Genomic DNA, 14,544 nt, shown 5'->3' on the forward strand with positions numbered 1-14,544 from the left:
CTTTATAAGTATTCTAGGGTTGAACAAATAAGCAAATAAATTGTAGATAAAAAGAGCCAGGTTTCTCACCCTCAGAGAAAGAAGTTATGAACAAGCAAAGAGGCATAACTAGAATGAACCTTGTAGTGCTAGATGAGAATCAGTTTAATATACATAGATGGATCTAAAAATAATGACAGAGATGTGTACCTATATATTTGTTAGTATACATATTTATATCTCTTAGGTCATTTCACTGGGAAGTTGTAGATGCAGTGGCAGCAAGCACACCTAAACCACAATCTTGGTTTCTAAGTACCATTCTGCAATGAAAGGAACCAGGGTTCCTTGGAGAAATAGGCTAATTCTAGGGCTGGCATCCAGATAATACCTGCAGTGCTATAAAGTAAGACTGTGGTCAAAAAAAAAAAAGACGAGGGTACACCAGAAGGATTTAGGAGCCAACTTCAAAGAGTTCCCAATAGGCAAAGCTAAAACAATTTGCACAACAAAATAAATAACAACTCTACTGGATTTTAACCCAAAGTATAAAATAAATAGCCATGATTGCATACTAATATAAATAAATGATCAAATAAATAGGGGAAAGGAACAAATCTTTAAGAAAATTTGTAGAGAATATATATAGATATTACTCCTTCCCTTTGAGTGTGGACTAGACTTAGTAATTCACTTCAAAAAAAAAAAAAAGAGTATGGAAAGTGGGAAAAATGGCACTTTACAGTGGAAAAACCTAGCAGACACCACCTTAACCAATGAAGGAACATCACCAATAATGCCTATTAACATTATGTACCCCATGATATAATACAGTGTGGAAGGGCACAGGACCGCTGTGCTATATCCTTCCTGATAAAGCACAACCTCAAGTTTAATCATGATAAAACACCAGACATACCCACGTTGAGGGACATCCTACCAAATCACCAACTAGTGCTCTTCACAGTGTCATGGTCATGAAAGACTGAGAAACTGTCACAGATCGGTGAAGACCAAGGCGGCAGTGATGAGTAAATAAATGCAACGTGGAATCCTGGACGGGGTCCTGGAACAGGAGAACATGAGAGGAAAATGGGTGAAAACCAAATGAAGTCTATAGTTTAGTAAATACTATTGTACCAATGTTAATTTCTGAGTTTTGACAGATGTGCCATAGTTTACATAAGTTGTAAACATTAGTGGAAGCTCATGGAAGGATATAGGGAATATCTCCGGACCACCTTTGCAATTTTTCTGCTAATCTAAAATTATTATAAAATAAAAATATTATTATAAAATAAAAAATACTTTTTTAAAGTATAGGAAAATGTCAGCACTGAAAGCATGCCTGTATTTAAAATTAAGGAAGGGGCTTACAGAAGATTATACACATTTTCACAGCAACTTGACCAACACCACAGTTTATTTGTAAACATATTATATGTGTCAATAATCAAATTGACAACACTTCATACATTTCACTGTATAATATTAACAGCATATCAGAAAAAAATCCACGGTGCTCAGTTACAGTTTTGGTATTTTAAAATCTTTAACTACAAACCGTATTTGAAACACTGAACATAAAAGAGAAACACAAATGGCAAAGAAAACTGGAAACAACTAAAAGAAACCAACATTCCCCCCCAAAAAACAAATAAAGTATCTGATTACACACTTTAAAAGAAAAAAAGGAATCAAGAAAATCAAACGATCATATATTTTTTTAACAACATAAAGTTACATTTCTTTAGACATATGTGATAGGTGAAATTGTACCATACTAAACTCTATGTCCTTTTTTATATTTCTTTTTTTCTCTTGGTTTCTGAAGTTTGCCAATGGTTTAAGCTACTTTAAGGGCAGAAAAGAGGGGAGGCAGCATAAAGCCAAATGAAATTGCTTTAAACATTTGCAGAAAAACTGGATAAAAATTCTTTCACAAATTTTCTTTGGCAAATAATAAATTCTGTATTTATTACCTTTTTGTTGAATAGGATCAACACAAGATTTAAGAGATGCATCTTTACATGAGTTAATGTATGAATGAAACAAAGCCAAATTCACAAAGTAAAGCATAAAAGTGGCTTTCACATTTTGCTAATAACAGCTTTAAAAATGCAGATTCTCCATCCTTACAAGTATGAGAGGTCTTCACCTGGGAATCAGAATCTTTCCTCATTCACATGAGAAACCGGAGTTGACTACATGTTTTTTCAGTACTTTCCCTAAAATTCATGATCATTTATTAGGTTCTATTTCCTCCTCTGTTAGCTCTCAAAGGAAATATAGCAGCAAATCACTCCCATATTTTAAGTTTTAAATTCACCAACAACTGGGTTCACTACCAACAACTACAAACATTCAATGCTTTATTAGTGTACATGTCATTACCGTAGGCTAAGCTTGTTAATAACAGAAATAAATAAAATAACTACAGTTAATCTGAACAAAGCAAATGAAAATGAGATTAAAGAGCCCTGATCAAATGAAATACTTACAACTTTCAGTTGAAAAACTGTAGAAGTTACATATATACCTAACAGCACTAGGAATGTACAATATCAATTATTGGAAAAATAAATGAGTGATTCACAGTTTTAAGAAATTATTTTAATATTAGTATTTTTCCTTTTATACACAAACATTTATAACATACACTTGGTTTCTACCTCATATTAAGACAAAGTAGAATACTAAACATTACTGCATTTACCCAAACACAGCACTGACTGTGCCACAGGTAACCTGCTCCAAAATATTCAATAGGGAGGCGACAGTACTGAATGCATGGTTATGTTAACAGTTTGAAGAAAGACACATACTTCCAGAAGTATGTTAAATAAACAAATGTCAGTTCTATAAATAACAAAAATTATCAGCAAAAATGTTTAGGTTTAACCTTCCCAAATTTTCTAATGCTTTAAATATTTTAGATATATGTTGTTTGACCAGTTAGTTTGGTTAGTTTTAAACTAGCAAACCATTATCCTATGAGAAGAGCTAAACTAAACTATATAACACTGCACAAACTTCCCAAGGAAGGTAACTTGTAAAATCTAAAAAGTGATTCCAATTATTCTATTCAACATTTGAGATACTAAAAGAATCAATGACTCAAGAAACATTTTGAAATTACTCAATTTTTCTTTATCATTTCCTCTAAAACTAGTCACATAAACTTAGGATCCGGATTGCTTATGTCCTCACAGTAGGTTTACCACTAAAGTGTTCTGATCAGAAGACATAGCCTTAATGCCTCTAATATGTAATTCTAAGCTGAAATCAAAATCCTTGGTTTGAAAACATCAAATCCAATTCCATAACATTCATGGGTAGAGCTACTAAACAAAAAATAAATCAGGGAGAAAACGTGCAGCAGCCACAGCTACAAGAGTGGAAAATAAATTCTATTTTTCCATAAAGACTCTATGAAAATATAAAGCCCAAAATGAGCGACAACTGAAGTCCACATATAAATGTTGTTTAAAAATAGAATGTTTTCCAAAGCTTCTTATGAGATGTCAATGTATAGTCATAGTCTGAGTTAAGACCTTCTAAATCAAGGTTAAGCCATACATAACTATGCTGATTTACATACCTTCAACAATGTTCAACCGATACACATAATTTACAAACATCCACAGCAATTCTTAATGCCCCATCAGATCACCTCTCAATAATGGATGTTTACCATTTTATAGTTTTGCTACTTTAAATACCAAGAAGCCTTTTCAGAGGAAGAGTTCTACCTCTTCCCACGATCCCCTAAAGAGTAGGTAACAAAATATAAAACTAAACAAGATTTATGTTTGATAAACTAACATATAAAATTACCACTGCAATATTCATAGTGACTGCTTATAAACATAACAGTCATCATAAAGCCTATAAAGTATATCCTCAGTTTTATAAAAGAAACGCAGATTGTCTCAAGGTAAAAAATACAGTGCAGACTGCTAAAAAGCTCTTCTTTGCTTTAGGAGGTGCAATAATGAGGAAAACTTCAGAAAACATGAACATGTTCCCCAAACTTTAACTTTAACATCAGTTAAGCATGAACTGCACTGCAGCAGCAGGATGCTTTTTAGTGGCTGGCAATATAAAGCTAATGTTAAGAAAGAAAAATGGCAGAAAGTGTGAGCAACAAATGATGTAACCAAATTATTGCAAATGGAGATTAGCAATAAGAAGTGAGGAAGGTGAACGTCCACTCCACTCTGTTAAGATGCCATCTTTAAATATTAAGTTCTTTGCAGGAAGTGGGACTCCCATGTCAGCACAGGATGACTGTGAAAGCAAACTTGGAAAACTGGCCTCAGTGTGAATATCCAGTGTTGAAGCACCTTCCTAAAAGATCAAGAAACAAGAGAAAAAAAATTCTATTCAACACTTTACCAAACCACTTCATGTAGCTAATGAGAAATAGAGACCTTGATTACCTAAGAAATGTTTATGGAATGGCAAAGCACTATAGGAGATGCAAGGTTGTACCTCACAAACCCAAAATAATCAATGATAGGTATTAACGTGCAGAAATGACTAATACACTCAGATGATGACAAGTGCTTTGAAATAAACAGAAATAACACGCTATGAGAATATGGGATAAGAAAAAGTTAATTCTTAGACAAAAACCCTCACACAACATTAAGCAACAGAACAATCCATCCACTCCCAGGGCTCTCAGATTCACACATTCAGCAGACTTCTCCCCAGAACTCCATGCTCAAACCTCCACCTATCCAACATCTGTTCTTGGATGTTTCACCATAAATTCCACACTTAGCATGTCCATAAGCAAACTCTCAAATTTTCCCCCACTGGTTCCTCCCCAGCCTCCCCTACTCAAACTAGTCAAGAAATAGGAAAATTATTCTTTATCCTTCCCTTCCTCATCACAGCCTCAATCCTTCCTCACATTTAATCACCATGTTCCATCAGTCTCCCTCCAACGTGCATCCCAAATGAGTTTACTTGACTCACTCACCATAGCCACCACCGTAGTCTAGGCCAGCGGTCTCCAAAGTGGGGTACTCACTCCAAAGTGGGGTGCAGTACCATGAAAATTTTTTAAATCCTGTATCTACTTATTGCATCCGATAAAATTCCTGGTTTTGTGTATCCTTTATAATATACATAATTTATTATATTATTACATGTTTAACAGTATATACATGTAATAAACAAACCTTTATTATGGATACATGCAAATTTTTTTTAAACTAAAAAGGGTGTTCGGCCACCAACACCTCTTACTTGGGCTATTAGAGCAGTCGCCGAACTTACCTTGTTTCTGTGCTTGTCTGTTTTTAATCTATTCTCTAAACAGTAACTAATCTTTTAAAAGAGTCAATTAAAAATAATGTCATTCTCTGTTAAAAGTCTTTAACAGTTTCTCTTTGCACTCAGCATAAAATACATATTCTTTAACATACTCTAGAAGGCTCTCCGTTCTTCTTCAACCTCACCTCCTCCCATCATCCCTCTTTCACGAGGCTTCTGCCACACTGGCCTTCTCGTTTCCTTGCAGGCCGAGTGCCTTCCTGACACAGAACTTTTGCACCTACTAACCTCGGCCTGGAATACTCTTTCCCATCCTTTAGGTTTCAGCTTATGCATCATCTCTATGTATTTAAATTAGGTCTACCTTTGGATTCCATCAGATTTGAAGGAGCCTGGCTCCTTCAAAGCACTTACTGAAATCTGTAATTGCTTCACATATTTCGATGTTTACTCGACTATGGTCTCATACAACACTTAAGCTCCATTAGTGTCTTAGACATCATTGTTTCCCCAGCACCTGGTAAAGGGTCTGGCATAGAGTCGACTCAATCATTTATTGAAAGAATGAATGAAACCAAACTCCAAAATACTGATTTCATAATGTTAGAACAGATATACCAAACAAAAATATTCCATTCTAAAAGTTTACCTACAAATCAAGTCTAGAGTATCCTTTCTTTCCTTGGGGGGAAGATAAAAGGTCTAGAGCACTGGCATTCACTACCATAACAGACAACCCCCTCTCAGCAATGGAGAATCACTGCAGTTATTAATGGAAGTGTACTGACCCAAGAACCAGCACCTAGCACGGTGCATGGCCCATGGTAGATGCTTAACACATTTCCGTTTAATGAAGCACCAGCAAAGAACAAACAGTCCAAGCTTCCTAAACACCTGGCCACTGAAATCATGTATAAGTCAGTTAACTTCCTGAATTTCAGCATCTTTGTTTATAAATTAAAATGCATAAATAAGCATGAAATAATGCTTATTTCATGTCTTACTGCTGTGGAGACTCAGAACAAACCTGGAAGTGTTTTGCATACTATAAAAGCCCTATGCAAATACCATTTGGATTTTTTTGGTTTTTGTTACCTGGAATGAGTGAACAAAGTTAAGGACTTGTAGAGACAGTTTTCTACTGGAATGTAAGAGGTTCTGAAGGCTGAAAAAAAGGGGAAAAGTTTAAAACAAATATGACAAAAACTAATATCTCACAAGAGTTTAATTTTAACAATTTAAACACATTTATATATGTATATACATCTTGGTTAATTACATACAAATTTTTAAAAAACAATTTCAATGGTTCCCGTCAATGAAATTTCTGCTTCTTTTAATAATACAGAGTAACAGTGCATAAAAAGACCATTTCGAAATAAAACATCATGCATAACCAAAATTGGAAAATTATTGTTAAAAGTTTAAGCTACTACCAAATACAAATGTTAAATACAAGAAAACTTCTAAAATAAAAATTTAGGTACAGGGCTTCCTTGGTGGCGCAGTGGTTGAGAGTCTGCCTGCCGATGCAGGGGACACGGGTTCATGCCCCGGTCTGGGAAGATCCCACATGCCGTGGAGCAGCTAGGCCCATGAGCCATGGCCGCTGAGCCTGCGCGTCCAGAGCCTGTGCTCCGCAACGAGAGAGGCCACAACAGTGAGAGGCCCGCGTACCGCCAAAAAAAAAAAAAAAAAAATTTAGGTACACATTTTTCAAATATGTAAAAATTGCTAACAATTATAGTGGCAATCATTAAAACTATATAGTATTTCTTTTTTTATTCATGTATGTTATTTTATTTTCAGGATAGCTATTAAAATTGTCAGTTAAGTACTTTTAATTTTCTGATATAAGCTACATTGAGCCAATTAAATTAATTATTATCCAACTTTGTTTTCCTAAATAAAGATGTCAAGATCTGTGGATATCATCTCTCCAAGCCACCCACCATGACAATCAGATTCAATGATATTCTTTTTGGCTAAACCAGACGGTCTCAGAACCTTTACAACGCTGACTCTTAGCAGCCATTCCCAATGGATCAGAGTTGGCATATGAGATAAAACCTACATATCATTTCTGATAATATGTGCTCATTTCAGAAAATGTGGAAACTGAAGAAAATTTAGAAAGTCAGCCATAATTCCATTATAGGAGATAATCACTATTAACATAACTTGAGTGTATGTTAAGAAAGAGAATTTCTATTGATATTTACATATTAAAAAAAACTAGGTTCAGGGCTTCCCTGGTGGCGCAGTGGTTGAGAGTCTGCCTGCCGATGCAGGGGACACGGGTTTGTGCCCCGGTCCGGGAAGATCCCACATGCCGCGGAGCGGCTGGGCCCATGAGCCATGGCCGCTGGGCCTGTGCGTCCGGAGCCTGTGCTCCGCAACGGGAGAGGCCACAACAGTGAGAGGCCCGCGTACCGCAAAAAATAAAAAAAACTAGGTTCATACAGTCATATAAGCATGCCCATTTTAACCGTACTCTCGCCCAATCTGGGTAACTAAGTAAATATAATTAACCAAAACATGTGTCCAAAAAACTTGCATGTGCCTAATTTCTGAGGTACTGAACTTTAATTTTAAAATACATAGCAAACCCTTAAACTAGCCATTTTTATTCAATCAACAAATAAGCACAAGGCAAATACTATGATCATGTGTGAAATAAGACAATGTATGATATAGCAACTAATATTGAGAGCTTAAGAAGTCTCATAGATGAAAAGATGACAACAAACATAAGCCCTCACCTCTCTCTTCTGCAAAGGCCATGTGTAGCAATTTTTCGGCACACTTTCTGATTTAATTCAGAACTAAACAGTGGAATTCCAAAGCACAGCTCGAGAGGAACCCAATCTGCCTCTGTTGTGGCAACTACAAAAGGATATATAAAGTTATTAATCATATATATATTTATATATATTATGACCAACCAGGGTTTCTTAACTGAGCTCCAGAAATTTTCATAGATTCTTCCCACCCCCTACTGACATCCACCAAAGGGCTTAGCAGGGGAGAAGACTCAGAGAGGGGATCAGTGGATCTCTGAAACAGGAAAGAATGTTTTTTGAGTATGTACATGCTTCTGGGAAGAAGGCCTACAGCTTTCAACAGATGCTCAAAGTGGTCTTTTACCAAAAAAAAAAAAAAAAAAAAAGTAGTGCAGGACATCTACAAGATGAGAGAATCAACATAGGAAAAATAAAACATTTTTATTCTCAGATCATAGTTTTATAATATTTTAACTAACTTTATTATTCTAAATATACAAAATTCTTTCCTAGAAAATACTTATGAAAAAGTCCATTATAATAAGAGCAGACAAACGATATCCAAGTGACTTAACAAAAGAGTCAAACCTCAGAAATTAGTCCAAGATTGCAAATAATTTTTAAAGCCTTACCAGAGTTTTGCTTTGTGGCTGAATCTATAGTTGCTTCCTCAATGACCATTTCAAATGACTCTGTACTCCCATTCACATCTGAGCCAGAAGCCAAATCAGGTTCTCCTTATAATTAAAGGGCATACACAATATTAGGATTCTAGCAGTTGGCACAGGTTGTCAATAAGTCAGTCCTAACATGAAAGAAGACTTCAGGCAACAGAAATGACAACGGAAAACAATGAACAGTCTTTAGCCTAAAGCAGTAGTTCTTAAAAGGGGGACAATTTTGTCCCCCAAGAAACATTTGGCAACGTTCGAAGACATGGTTTGGTTGCCATGAATGGGGACAGGGATGCTACTGATGCCTAGAGATCCTAAACATCCAACAGTGCACAGGACAGCCCCCCACAACAAGGAATTATCCAGCTCCAAACATAAATAGTACTGAGCCTGTAAAGCCCTGACCTAAAAAAAAAAGGATTAAAAAGGCAGAACACAAGTTTAGACCTTTTAGAGAATTACTAAAGTCATTTCTATCCCCATAGAAACATGCAGTCTGATTACATCATTCCTTCTCAAAATATTTTTTTTGACTCCCTGTATCTTTCAGCATGAAAGATCCTCCAAGATCTTCTAGATCTCATTTATTACTTCTCTACTCTCATCTACTACTGCCCAACAAACTCTTTCTTTTGGCCAAGATGAGCTACTCTGTTGCCTGATTCCCTCTGCCTAAGGGTTGCTACACTCTAAATAAACAACAATCATCTGTGTGTAGCGAACTCCTCACTTCTCAAAATTTAGTTCAAACTTTACCTTCTCTAAGAGGCCCCTCTGATAGCTCAACTGGGCTGGGATATGCCTTCTCTGTCCTACTTTAGCACTTCATGAAGCAGACCCCCATATCTCAGTCTTTTAACACTACACAGTAGGCTGATTCACTTGCTTGTCTCTCCTTCCAGGTCTTTATTCCCTAGGACTTAAAACAGAAATATCTCCAACACCTAAGGAGGTATTTTGTAAATGTTTATAGAATGAATGAAATAAAACATGACAGCTACAGTAGACATTCATTGAAATGACTGCCTAACCCACAGCCCTCTTCTCTAAAAATGCTCCTGTGATACCTGGCAGTCAACTGTTGAAAGTTACCCAACTCCTCTGGCCAAAGGTAAATGGACCAGGAGTGGATACTAATTCAATCCACTGGATGGCTAGCAATCAATCATATTTTCTCAGGATTTCAAACTAAGAGGTTCAGCGAATACAGTCAATCAATGATAGAGACTTGAATTAAAAGGTTCCCTAGAGTCGTGGACCAGAGGTGACATCATGGCAACCAAAGCCACATACAAGCCAAATTATGCCAGAACAGAAACAATCAGTAACTATGAGAAGGTGATTTGAAAATGCATTTTTAAATTAGAAAGAAAAAGGTATCTAAGGAAAATTAGCTGTTGTCAATATGCAGGACAGGCTGGAGACAGAAAGAAGAGAATGAGGCCAGGAAGGCTAAGCAGGAAATGGTCACAATAAAACATGTATAAAGTATCAAAACTCAGACTAGAATGGCAGTTACAGAGAATTAAAGAGAGGGGGAAAGAAATGGATATAAGAGACATTTCTAAAGACTAATTCACAGAACTTGGAAACTAACTAGGTTGAGTGGGAAAGGAGAAGGATGAGATAAAGATATGATTTTTAAGGCCTGCATAACAAGACAATGGTGCCTTGATAGAAAGAGGAAAGCTGAAAGGGAAAAACTACTCATTCTAGTTTGAAAATAATTTTACAAAGAGACTAAAGTTTTGAAACCATCACCCCATAAAGGAACTTAATTTAAAGCCTATAAACATAAATACGACAGTAAAGGGCTAAAACCCAATAACCATTCTGTATTCCAACCCCAGGTCATCACTTCTTTACTTATGCTCTTAGTATTTTCTCCATTTGAACAACTGATATTTGTCCCAATGATGTCACAGAATATTTTCTCATCTTTCAGTGGAAAAACATTAAGTATTAAATAAGTCAACATCCCCACAAAGGTACCCATGCTTTTTAAATATTAAGCTTATGATAAACTCAGTACCAATTATCTTAATTCAAAGAACCCAGCTAGTGGCTAACCTCTCTCATCAGAAGCATCACTGAGTTTTCTGTTTGCAAGTTGGCTAGAAGCATTCAACATGGTGACATATCCACAAAAATGCTGCAAGTCCACTTTGTTCCTTAACATCTGCAATGCTTTATGAACACCCATATTGACACGCGTAAACTCTAAGAACAAAGAGTTGACATCACATTATAAGTAAATAGTTTTACAACAAAACACCAAAAACTTAAATATACTTTCTTCTTATTAAACAATTCTTAGAACTACTTTTATATTTTATCAAGATTGATTCCAATGAAGAAATATCTCTGGATGAAAAAGGATGCTGTACACATACAACATATTTACAGACTTCAGAAGGCAACTGATGTAGCAAAACAACTGACCTGCTAAGTAATCAAATAGGGCCAGTCAGTGGCAAATTCCCTAGGCTTCTCTTTGTAGTTCTATTCTGCCTCAAATACTTACTTAGTGGGTTTCTACCAGGAAATGCATTAAATACACATCATATTTTTTTTTAATTTAAGAAAAGTAAAAAGTATTCTTATTGAAACTAAAGCTAACTAAGTACTTGAAATTATATCCCTAATCAAATTATTTAAGTATCAGCTCGTTCTCACAAATATGTGAACTTACAAAAGAGAAAGATGCTCTATAACCAAATATGAATATTCCTCTTTTTTAGAATTCGCACAGTAATCTCCAAAGGCAAGAGATTTCTTAATCAGTTCTTGAGATTTTGTGATTTTTAAGATCCTGCTGTCACTATCCTGTATCTTCTGGTGAACGATAAATTTTTCCATAGAATTTATAAAGTATCAGAGAATTAACTAGCGAAGTTTAGTTGCAGAGAAATACTTATTTCTGAATAGGGGCTATTTTTTGGAAGAGAAAACTCTCTTCTCCAAATTTTGTACACATTTATTCACAACAGCCAAAAGAGAGCATTTAATTTCAAATGTGAGCCTTTTGCAGCCTAGCCATGTGGAAAAGAAAAAATACTTATAAAAATCTTCTTCCTTTTCCCTGCTTTGGGCGAGGAGGGGCATTAGTGACTAACATTTTAGAAGAAAAGTTCTTATATGAATTAAGTTAAATTACTTGAACGATTCCCTGCTCTCTAAAATTCCAAGCAATATTCTAAGAACAAGAACAACAGATTAGAGAATGAAAGTTTTGCATGGAGCAGGAAACACAAGTGCTATATAAATATACGTAAGTTTTAATCAGAGAGTATTTTTCTTTTGAATATACATACTTTCTTAATATTCAACAGAGGAAAGGTATATTTAAACAAAAGGAAGAATGATTTTGCATTTATAGAAATTCTCCAGGCATCTTTCATCAAATGTATTGTAGCTCACAATTCTAAAAAGAGATAACATTAAACAGGCTTTTCACCCTTGATTCGAACCCGCTAAATTTAGCTCAGACTTGGCTATTCACTCAAGTCCTCTCTAACAGGAAAAATAAAATGTAAAAAAAAATTTTAATTAATTAAAAAGTAAATTAGTGTTTTCTCATTTTCTCTACACAATGACTCTAGATTTGGGGCTTCTAATACTATAGCACAAACTTAAATCAAAACACATTGACCATTAATAAAAGTTTTTTTAAAAAAATTTGTTATTGTAAAAAAAAAATGCTGAAACAGGAAATACATGCAACTTCTCTGTAAACTGTAAGTTAGTATAGAAATGTTCATTAGTGTCCATAAAAGCCCCTGAAAAAAACCAGTATGTAACACTGGGGGGGAAAAAATCAACTTTCTAAGCGTAAAATCTTCCCTATGACTTGTCTTCTCCCCCAACCTCCAAATAAATAAACAATAAAAGGAAACTAAAAGGCCAAACATACATAAAACCTAGTCTTCCATCTACGTAGCTACCTACTTAGTCTCTTCATCGCCAAGACAGACTAGTATTCCTTCTAGGCCTAGGTCCTAAATGAGTCTTATTCTATTAGTTCTTTGTAGGAACAGGCACATGACAGAAAACTACCTTTTGCCAACACTCTTTAAAAGCAGAATAGTTTTAAGACCCTAGAACTTAAAAATTTTAAGAATTTACTTCCTGCTATGTTTCCACCAAATTGTGGACAAGATTAATCATAAAGAAGTCAAATGGATACAACTCAAAATTCAGGTACCTCCTCGTAGTTCTGTCTCATCAAATGGGAAAGGTATGTGGACAGTTTCTCCTATCCCATGCAAACCATGTCCCTAAACACGAAAAAACACAAGTTGAAAGGTATACGCGAAACCTGTATTTCCAATAGTAGACACTCAAACGATAAACAAGACTGTGCCTCGTGATGGTGTATTCCACATTAATACTCCATCAAAATGCTCTCAACAATTTTCTATTTTTCTCCAGCTCAGTAAAGACAATCTGAAGTCTATATTAACCTATTAAGGCAATGTGTATCAAATTGAGTGTATGGGCTAATGAAAAAACAGGTAAATCTGGTGTCAGCCAAGTGAAGCCTTAATGAGATCAAGTGCACTCACACAAGGGTCAGCTGCAGCGCTGAGAGAGAAAAGTGGTGGAGGATCCCCATGATAACCTGGCATGCCATGGATTAGGAATGTAAATCTCAAAACCCTGCACCGAATGACATATATTGAAAATTACTTGCTGCAACATCATAATTATATACGATCGGAAACAACCAAAATGCCTGTCAGTAGGGGACTGATTAAATAAATTAATGTATGTATTTTCAATGCAGCTGCAAAAAAGAGCAAGCTCTCTACAAAGTGAAATGGAAAGTTCCAACTGCTAAGTGGAAAAAGCATGGGGCATCTCAGTGTGTAACCGCTTGTACATGCATAAAGAAATTCTAGGGGCTTCCCTGGTGGCGCAGTGGTTGAAAGTCCGCCTGCAGATGCAGGGGACATGGGTTTGTGGGCCGGTCCGGGAAGATCCCACATGCCGCGGAGCGGCTGGGCCCGTGAGCCATGGCCGCTGAGCCTGCGCGTCCAGAGCCTGTGCTCCGCAACGGGAGAGGCCACAACAGTGAGAGGCCCGCGTACCACACACACACACACAAAAAAAGAAATTCTAGAAGGGTACAGCAAAAACTAATGTGGTTGTCTGATTTGGAGAAGAGTTAGGGAGTGGGCACTGGGTAGAGTGTTAGAAGGGCAGTGATACTTTTCTCTGTGCATCTTTTAATAGTGTTTTATTTTTGAATCATGTGAATTTACTATCAAAAGTTAAATTGAAAAAAATCTATGAGTCTAACCACGCCAGTCCCACATTACAAATAATAATTTACTTTCACCCATCACACTCAATTAGTGTTGTTCATTTAAATTTTGTTAGTTTTTCGTATTTAATTCCTAAATTCACTTTGGCTTTGCAGTTGTGTAAGAATGATAAGCATGAGGAATTTAATTTTATGTTTACATGTATTTCAAATCGTTATAATAGAAAATTTAACACTGGGGATCTATACATTTTTTCCCTTTAAAAGAGACCCATACCTTATTCAAATTCAGGATACCGTGACATAAAAGAAAAAAAATAATTTCAGGGAAAAAAATCACATTCATTTATTTGGTTCATATAACAACTTGAATATATTTCTGACATCTTGCTTCTATTCCACTGATACATTTATGATTTCAACCCTAAACAAGATGGCTATTATAAAAGCATGGTTTTAATCAAAATCTTAATTTTGTTGTGTTTTAAGTTCCAGCAAGGTGAATTTTTCCATAAAATTTAATAAAAGAGGCATTCTTTTTTAGCAAAGGCAGAAC

General features: G+C 35.7%; 2 protein-coding genes across 2 annotated transcripts in view; both read right to left on the reverse strand.

The window, feature by feature from the left end:
• Window positions 1-1,240, reverse strand: part of FER1L6 (fer-1 like family member 6) — a 174,623-nt gene extending 173,383 nt beyond the window's left edge. The window contains exon 1 of the mRNA XM_079901955.1: window positions 899-1,240. The gene's annotated coding sequence lies outside the window, so the exon portion shown is untranslated. The remainder of the gene's footprint in view (window positions 1-898) is intronic.
• Window positions 1,241-1,469: 229 nt separating this feature from the next.
• FAM91A1 (family with sequence similarity 91 member A1) overlaps window positions 1,470-14,544 on the reverse strand; it is a 42,874-nt gene continuing 29,799 nt past the window's right edge. The window contains exons 19-24 of the mRNA XM_079901954.1: window positions 12,927-12,999; window positions 10,793-10,942; window positions 8,681-8,785; window positions 8,028-8,151; window positions 6,361-6,430; window positions 1,470-4,329 (exon numbers count right to left, since the gene is read on the reverse strand). Of these exons, the coding sequence (XP_079758080.1) occupies window positions 4,144-4,329; window positions 6,361-6,430; window positions 8,028-8,151; window positions 8,681-8,785; window positions 10,793-10,942; window positions 12,927-12,999 (708 nt within the window). The 3' untranslated portion in view covers window positions 1,470-4,143. The remainder of the gene's footprint in view (window positions 4,330-6,360; window positions 6,431-8,027; window positions 8,152-8,680; window positions 8,786-10,792; window positions 10,943-12,926; window positions 13,000-14,544) is intronic.

The sequence above is a fragment of the Stenella coeruleoalba genome, assembly GCF_951394435.1.
Source record: "Stenella coeruleoalba genome assembly, chromosome: 17".
NCBI lineage: Eukaryota > Metazoa > Chordata > Mammalia > Artiodactyla > Delphinidae > Stenella > Stenella coeruleoalba.